This window comes from Eschscholzia californica, unplaced genomic scaffold (genome assembly GCF_041429995.1).
Source record: "Eschscholzia californica isolate CP2 unplaced genomic scaffold, dmEscCali1.0.p SCAF_4, whole genome shotgun sequence".
NCBI lineage: Eukaryota > Viridiplantae > Streptophyta > Magnoliopsida > Ranunculales > Papaveraceae > Eschscholzia > Eschscholzia californica.
The window spans coordinates 25866235-25875592 of NW_028238461.1; the positions used below are offsets into that span (position 1 = coordinate 25866235).

At 34.8% G+C, this 9358-nt stretch overlaps 1 protein-coding gene across 1 annotated transcript; it reads left to right on the forward strand.

Moving 5' to 3' along the window:
* Positions 1–604: 604 nt before the first annotated feature.
* On the forward strand, positions 605–8864 carry LOC147543879 (YebC-like protein). Its single transcript, XM_086633920.1, has 7 exons — positions 605–915; positions 1028–1176; positions 3116–3177; positions 3658–3814; positions 3980–4260; positions 4523–4643; positions 8448–8864. The coding sequence occupies exons 1-7, from the start codon at positions 825–827 to the stop codon at positions 8538–8540; spliced, it is 954 nt and encodes a 317-aa protein (XP_086490046.1). The 5' UTR covers positions 605–824; the 3' UTR covers positions 8541–8864.
* The last annotated feature ends 494 nt before the right edge of the window (positions 8865–9358 follow it).

Here is a 9358-nt window from a genome sequence, read left to right on the forward strand (position 1 = left end):
AGTTGTCCATATGAAAAAAAGCAGTTGTCCATGTATTGGCTACCAAAAATATACTCTTTCCAAATCTGAAAGTTAGAATAAAAAAAAATTACATAGTAAGAGAGAGAAAATTGATTTGGTTTCCAAACCTGTTAAGAAGAGAGAGAAAATATACTCTTTCCAAATCTGAAAGTTAAGTGAGAGAAAATTGATTTGAATAAAAAAAAATTACATAGTAAGAGAGAGAAAATTGATTTGGTTTTCAAACCTGTAAAGAAGAGAGAGAAAATTGATTTGGAAATATCCGTTATTTCCTATTTAATCTCCCCTATCACGCAACAAAAATGTCGTTTCAATTTTGGTCCGACCCCAATAAAAAAAGTGCGGAATCGGTACGGGGATATGGACGGGATTTAGTTTTATATTAGTAAGGGTCTTTATGTCTAAATTGCAAAAGGACTAAAACGCTATTTTTTGAGAAGATTGGACCCTAAACCCTTCTTGAACATTATTTTAGGACTTATACCTGTAGACCCATAATTATTTTCTATTATCTCCCCCTTTGCCGGATTGATTTTTTTTTTTTTTTTGGTTAAAGATTGCCAGATTGATTTAGGTCTAACTTGTAAGAGGCTCTCTTCTCTCCGTCTCTCGTATAGAAGGGCAGTCTCGAGATATGATCAGGACTTAACTCTCATTAAATATATTTGAAGGGTAATTTAGTCAATCCGAATAAAGGGAAAACAAACCAAGGCTGGAACCCTGTCTTCCTTACAAATTTCATCCATGTGAATAAAAGTGTCGAAACTAGAGGGGAAGAAAAGACCCTCTTCCAATTCTTATCAATGGGTACTTCCGCTAGGGTTGTTGGAGCATTTCTTCACAAATTCTCAAATGGGGGTTGTCTCAAATTCCCAAATTCATTCTCTCTTCAAAGTATGAATGTCTTTCTTTCTTTCTTCTTTCTCCTTATCTTATTTGGGGTTTTTCTGGGGTTTTAGTTTTTGGGTAGAGGTATTTACTGAGATTTGCTTTAGTTGTTTTTCAGGAACTGGGTTGCTTAATAGTAATTTATTGACTTCTTCTTATTCTTCGTGGGTTTCATTTGAATTGAGGCCTAAACATCCTGTGAGAAAAATATGGACATTCTCTCCTGTTTGTATGGGTAGGCGTTCCAGTAAGATTGCTGGTAGAAAGGTACATTTTTGCCTTCAAAAACCTATCTTTGAATCTGGGTCTTCTGTTTTCAGTAGATTAGTTTTAGGGTTTAGTTATTTGGATATGAGGGAATGGATTAAGCAGGAATAGAATGGGCAAAGCTTTTATTTTATTTCCTTTAGAATAAGCCTAGCCCTTTTTGTTTGAATGTGTGTCATGTTTACACACTTCATCCAAATCTGTACAAGGCATCTGACACAATGAGCCGAACAAGGCCAAAAGTGCATTACTCTGTGTAGCCTATACGTTCTTGTCTAAGTTGTTAGGTCCTTTGTTTTGCTTACGATGGTTTTACTTTTGGATTCTTTAATGCCCATTGGTACCTTATACACGAAACATGTAAACATATAGTAACCTAATACTATTGTTTGCAAGTAGACGCAAGATGTAAAAATATTACCTTATACCCATTGTAGTAGTTGGAACTTGCTAGTGTTTGACACGAGTTATGCATTCTGTGCGGATATATAGAACTAGGAGCTCACTGTAGGATTTATTTTGAGGACAAATTCGAGAAGACAGGAAAGTTTGTCTATAGCATTAACAGTCAGAGACTACTAGATGGAGATACCTTAAAAATGTAGATAACGGCACAAAAATCTAAAAGTCAACAAGCTAAAGGACAGAGAAATTTAAAGGATGAAGACCACACCTAAGTGAAACATGATCTTAAGGATCTATGAATCTATCATACTTCACAGTTGAGAAGTGAGAATGCAGCTCCTTTTGTTCTAAATCTCCAAATGCACTCAAATAGTGCACATTTTTATTTTTACGAGGGCTACTAGTTCCAATGGCCAGAGGGATGGGCTTCAAAACCCCCAGGAGATAAATCTTGGGACTTTATGGGAAACCTCAGTATGGAGATCATTTGTAGAAAAATTGCTTATAAGTTCAACAAAATTTAGAACTTCTAAGTCTATCGATGCCATGTCACATTAATAATAATTTTGAGTATCTTTTTGCACTTAAGCGCACTTGGATAATTACTCACAGTCCATTTTGTGGGTATAATGTATTATTTATGTGCATCATGAGTTTAGTTTCAAAAAATATTTTTAGACCTAATAATTGAGATACACAATCGAACACGCGTTCGACTTTATCTCCATTTTGATCTTTTTACGCTCATCATGTTGAAGTTGAACAACTCGCTCCCTTGTAGAGATATTTGTTCCACTCTAAGCAGTACGACTCGGACTCGGACTCGGCTCGGCCAAGGGGCGAGTCCGAGTCAAGGGCCGAGTCACTCGACCGAGTCAGCCGAGTCACTCTGAATATTATGAAGTTGTTAGTAGTGTATGTGTATAAAATAATAGCATGATAATACTTAATAAAATCTAGTTCAAACTTTAAAATTAAATTACTAGTAGAGTTAGGAACAAGTAGAACTAAATAATCACTCTAGTAGACTCATACTCTAATAGTAATAACTAATAACTAGAATAAAAAAACTAGTAGACTTACTATAAAAATAAATAGAAATACAATCTCTACCGAGTCAGCCGAGTCAGGCCCGAGTCAGCCGAGTCAAGTCCGAGTCAGCCGAGTCACTCGGGCTAACCCTAGACTCGGCTGACTCGGTGGGACTCGGCTCGGTGTACTGCCGAGTCCTAAGTCACTCCTGAGTCACTCGGCTGACTCGGCCGAGTCGTACTGCATAGGTTCCACTGTCCATGTTACCTAGATCAATACAAAATTGCATATCAAACTCTTTTGTTTAGAAAGTTTTGACTTCCATCTTAGGTTTCAACCAGTGTCCACGTTTCATGGGCTGATTTCATGTAGATATTATTATGTAGGACAGTCTAATCATTTTGACCGTGATTTGGAGTACTGAATCTAAATGGATGAGATACTTTTATATATTTATAAGCATCCTTGTTATACACCAGATTTCAGCTTTCTCTATCTTCAGGGTGCTCAAGATGCAAAGAAGGCCAAGCGATATGGAAGAATTGGGAAGGAAATTGTATCAGCGTGAGTTTTTTCACATTCCCCTTTCTCTTTTATTTGTCTTCCTTAAACTCCTTTCATTAGTTATACTGTTCTAACATATCAGATTTTTGTTACTTATACTGAATACTGAAGAGATTTACTTATGAGGCTCCGGTGTTAGTTATGATATTCTCTATGGAAGATGCATTAGCTGGTATAAGTACACAGAGCGCGTATTTTTTATGGCACTATGCAGGGATCAGTGTTATTCCTTGATGAAGACAATGTTCATTTACAAAATGTTCTACCGTCTTTCTTTTGGAAAAAGCGGAAAGGAAATTTCTCCATGCCTGTTTAACTTCTAGCACACTCAAAATATATTTGCTTAACAAACTATTTTCTCCTTCAATTTCAATTGAGTCTGACAGAGCTTTACCTTTGTGGCATATGGATCATTTCGAGTTCGAAATGGATGGAGATCCCCATTTACACCATTATGACTTGCTGACTTTTATGGTGCAGTGTCAAAAAAGGTGGTCCAAACCCAGTATCAAATACTGTTCTGGCTTCTATTCTTGACAAAGCTAAGGATCTTGATGTACCGAAGGACATTTTGGAACGAAACATCAAGAGGGCTTCTGAGAAGGGACAAGAGGCTTACATTGAGAAATTCTACGAGGTATGCTCCAATCTCATACTACACCCTTTTTGGTGCTCAGGTGTTGTATTATAATCATTCCAGATATCTTTGTTTCTTAATGAGTGATTAGTAATTGTCATACTATGTACCTAGCAGAAGATCTCATGTCTCATGGGTTTTCGAATCTTGTTTTTGTACATTCAGGTGTATGGTTATGGTGGAGTAGGTATAATAGTTGAGGTCTTAACAGATAAAGTAAACAGATCAGTAGCAGCTGTACGTGAAGTGGTTAAGGACTGTGGTGGAAAGATGGCTGATCCAGGATCAATTATGTTCAAGTTTAGGCGTGCTCGGGTTGCAAATGTAAAGGTTTCAGATGCTGAAAAAGATCAGGTCCTTACTGTTGCACTAGATGCAGGTGCTGAAGATGTTATTGAACCTACAATTTATGACGAAGATGACCCCGAGGAAGATACCTCAGAAAGGTACGCATCAAGTTTTGACTTCCTCCATTTTATACTATTCTTATCTCCTCCAATTGTGGTATGCGGTTGTTTGTGCCTCTATATTTACTGAAAAAATTGCAATTTACTCTTTCGGCTTTCGAGGATAAACATTCCGCAATCTATTTTGGATTCCGATAACATTTAGGTTCTGTTTCCTCTTATGTGATTCTGCTTTCTGCCCAAGTAGAATTTTCTATGCTATCAACAAGTCAGTTAACATGTTCCACTTTCTATGTTTTAGCTATTATAAGATTGTTAGTCCAGCAGAGAACTACTCAATTATACTCTCAAAGCTAAGGGAAGAAGGAATACCTTTTGAACCAGATAACGGGTTTGAGCTGCTGCCAATAAGAACTATCGAGGTACAATTTTCTATCAGTTACTTTTCTATGTGGCCAGTGTTATTCTATATTTAAATCTTTTAGGCGAATCAAATCATATTACAAGTTGAAGGTTGACTACGTCCATTACCAATGGAAATGGATTTTAAAATCAGACACTATTTGTATATATTGAAAATGGTTGTTTGGGTAAAAAAATTGTTCATAGTAACCAAAACAACAAGTATCTTTTTTTATTAACTAGAAGTTGTCAAAATATTATGGGTAATGATACATAAAGTTTAAAATAATATGGGTAATTAGCAATTACGTCATTTTCTATATTTGGTTCCCAAAATACCCTTACACATTAAAACTCACTTCTCTCTAGAAAACCCAGAATTTTTTAGGGGTTTCACTTCTTTCTTCTTCTTCTTCTTTAATTCTTCTTCTTCTTTGATTCTTCTTCGAATCTTCTTTTTCTTCGGTTCTTCTACTTTATTGTTCTCCCTGTATGACTCTCTTTCCATCTTCCATTAAAACCTAGATCTTGAACCGAGCTTGCGTGATTTATTAAGGGATCTAGGTTGCTATGAGTTTATGTTTGCTAATTAAGTTTATAGAGAATACTATTGGTGAAGCATCATTACTCTAGTAATGCCGTCGCCATCCTTATAGAGAATACTATATGTTTATCATTTAGGTTCACTAAAGAGAGAAAGTGTGAGAGAGTTGCATGGAGACCGATTTAGTAGATCTATTCGAGTTTGTAGCTATTCGAGTTTGTAGTTCTATTCGAGTTTTTCTTTCTCTAATAAATCTGTGGATCTGCTCCCTAGACATTGAAGAACTACGAATCAGTTTTCTTCTTCTCTCTATGTTGTATTTCTCTTACAGATTTGAAAGTTAATTTTGCGAGAGCTGTAAATTGAGTTTGCAAATCCATGTCGCAGTGCGAACTGAGTTTACCCAATTTGCAAATGCAAACCGAGTTTGCAGACCCAGTTTACAACTATAAACTTGTTTAAACTCAATTTCCAAAACGCAAATTCAAACTGAGTTTGCAATATTGCAAATGCCAACTCAGTTTGCAGAAGAAAAAAAGGTTAAAAAAATGTTTTCTAGGATTTTTTTGAAGAAAAAGTATTTAAAGTCGATCTTGTTAGAAAGATAGTGATAAATCTTTTCTAAATATATAAATTTCATGGAAATCGACATCTCATGAAAAGTTATATAGATTTAAAGTTTAAAGAGAAAAATAAAAGAATTAGTTGCACAAAATGACAATAAGGTATTTTAGTCTTTATAAGTTTTTTTTTAACCAGATTAATGTTTGCTGTTTTTTTACTTATTTTCAATATTATTTTGACCTATTTGGTCAAACCCCTTTTGTAGGGACAATAATTAAAAAGGTCAAAATAATATTGAAAATAAGTAAAAAAGCGCAAAACATTTCATAATTATTATTCAGGTCAAAAAACATATAAAGACTAAATTACCCTTTTGTCATTTTCTGTAACTAATTCTTTTATTTTTTTTTTAAAAACTTTAAATCTATATATCTTTTTCTTGAGATGTCAGATTTTTAGGAAATTTATATCTTTGTAACAAGATCCACTTTTAATACCTTTCATTCGAAAGTAAAAAACTCAGAAAAACGTCGTTTTTTCTGTTTTTTTGCAAACTGGGTTTGCAATTAGTGCAAAATGGAGTTTGCAAAATGTAAATTGCAAACTGGGGTTTGCAAAACGTAAATTGCCATGCAAACTGGATTTTCAAGCTTTTCAGAATGTAATCTCGGTTTGCAGATTTTGCAATCGATTTGCAAATCGAGAACAAAAAAAACTGTAACTTCTCTGAAAAATTTCTTCTTCATCAATCAATGGTATACAATTAGATGGAAACACCACGTGGATCGGTTAAAACTACAGAGAAATAAATTCGTAATATCATCACCAACTACAAAGAATTCATAAACAACTCCATAACAAATTAGAGGAAAAAAAAATAGTGACACCCTTTTACATCATGGTTTAGACTACAGTAGCTAATGAACCATCGTGGAGAATTACAATTCTACAAAAGAATCAATTCTAGCTATTTTCATTACAAAGATAGTAATCCTTCATCCCCATGATTTTTTTTATTGAAAGGGGACCATTTGATTCAAGTGCACTTTCTCAATTGGAAATGAAGAGGGAGGATTTACCTTCTACAAAACATAAAAAATAGATGTAGTAAAGTTTCAGCAAAACCCTTAGAGAGAGAAAGTTGAATTTTTGAGTTTGTTTCATTATTTGATAGTTTGGGTTTTAGGGGGAGTTTATTGGTAGGGGTTTGGATTATTTACCAGTGGTGGAGTCATTTTTGAAACTTCCAGATGGTTTTCTTTGAGCGACCGGAGCAATATGGAATTGACGGTAGAGAGACACTCGTAGAATGAGGGTTCCTGAAGTGTTACAATACTTTATGCTTTTAGATGGGAACAAAGCCACATTGAGAATGAAAGCGGCAAACATGACTGACTAAGAAATCTCAAGTTTATTTCATGGTGCTAGTCCAGCTCCCATGCGACTCCAATCATTAAGCTTGAAGAGTCGTTGTCCATCACTAGAGAGGAAGATGAAGACATTCTAGATCTATAAGAAACTTAAATCAAATCCCCTGTGATCTTCTCATTCTGCATTTATTTGATCTGTGATCAGTTGATTGATTGAGTGGAGAAGAAGTGGAAGATCAGAAGAAGAAGAATCGTAAAGTCAAAGAAGATCTAAAGAAGAAAAACCGAGAAAAAGAAGAACAGAGAAGTGGAAAAAAACCTAACATTTCTAAGCGTTTCTATAGAGAGAGTGAGTTTTAATGGGTAAAGGTATTTAGGGAAGGAAAAAATTTAAAAAATGACCTGATTGATAATTATCCATATTATTTTAAACTTTATGTATCATTACTCATAATATTATGGCAACTTTTAGTCAATTGAAAATAATGTTGGTTATTTTTAGTTATTATGATAATTTTTTCAACCTAAAAAGTCATTTTCCAATCAAAATATATAATTATTGAATCTAAATCAGATTACGTAACAGGAGTAGGAGCTCCGATTAAGGTGTACCCCTAGATGACTATTTTTAGACATAATATAACCAAAAGTAGCAAATTATGAAACTTCAAAAACCACCTGATAGCTACAATGAAAATCCTAAAAAGATAAAAGCTTATTCTGATCTGAACTTAAATACAAATTAGAACAAAGGGAACTTCTTATTATGATCCTAAAGCAACAAGTATGTGGCGTTCTCAATTCACATCACATGGACACCTTATGGGTGTCGGCAGTATACACACTGGTACAAGCTGTTGGATGCAAGCTAAAAAGTCTGAAGATAATGCGCTACATATATTTTCCTGACGTTATAATTCATTTCTTAACTTTTGGATCAACTAGTGTTAAGTTATACTGAAATGATATTAAGGACTTCACACAGTTTTGTGCAACTATACAGAAGATGCATACAAAGTCTCCCATCATGCCCATAGACTCGAGTATCTGCACATATCCATATTTGAAACTGTAAAATTAGTTAAAACTAGTAGTACCTACTAGTACATAGATGAGTTTTTCTCTTCTCAAATCGAGTGCACAAAGCTGAAAAGTAGATGAAAAGTAGATGGTCATTGCTAGACTGTAGAAATGTTCTCATAAATAAATAACCTTCCTTTATTATTCTATGAAGATCAAACAAACCACTAGTCGGATATACAGGCTAATTTCCTTGCTTGGCTGGCTTAACCCCTCGGAGCCTTTTGGTTTTATCGTGTATAGCTTATACTTATAACTGGTTTCAGGTAGATGATGAAGCGATGGACCTGAACAAAGATCTTATGTCCAAATTGCTTGAACTTGATGACGTCGATGCTGTTTATACAGACCAAAAATAACTAAACCTAAAGCTCTATCTATATGTCATCACTTTCGCTAACACACACAGGTTCGAGCTGCTGCAGGCTTGTGTGAACGATAATCATCAGTCGTTTGAGTCGGACTACGTTTCTTCTCAATTTCAGTGAAGAGTATTAGGATTGGTTCTCAGGTTCGAATAATTAGGTTTTTGAGTTGATTTTGTCAAAATTTCTCGCTGGAAGAAGAATTCTGTTTCATTTATATTTCACAATTACTTTGTTGTTGAAATAATAAGTACCCAAAGTACCTATTTGGTTAAGGGACGAAGCAACATAGAAGATAGCATTTTGCTGTTTTTTTTATTTGTTGAAATTTTTGGGGGGTAAATTGGTAGCACCCTTCTGATACCAAATCCGAATCTGATAAAGATCAGAACACTAAATCTGTAGTATGTAGCAACACAAAAGTCTGAGAATGGAATCACTTTTTTTTTCTTCCAGTAAGCAAGATTCTAATAGCTTCAAAGTTTTGTAATGAAAGTATCTATCGTACAAGAAGTGGTTCATTCTCGAATCGTACTCGTACAAGAAGTGGTTCATTCTCGAATCGTACTCGTATAATCTTATTTATTCTAGCAAAAGCAGTTAAGTAATGAGTTACGATGTATACAATCACAAGTACAAAACAGAAAGCGAACGGAGTTGACTTCTTGCTTGAGTGAAGTGATATCCATTATGATCTTGCGGATGCGCCATGGTTCTTTCCCCTCCCGATTCCAAAGATGTCTTAACTACTCTGTGAATCCCCCTCTATATTGATGTCTCCAAGTTCCATCGGTACTGCCATTTCCATGCCC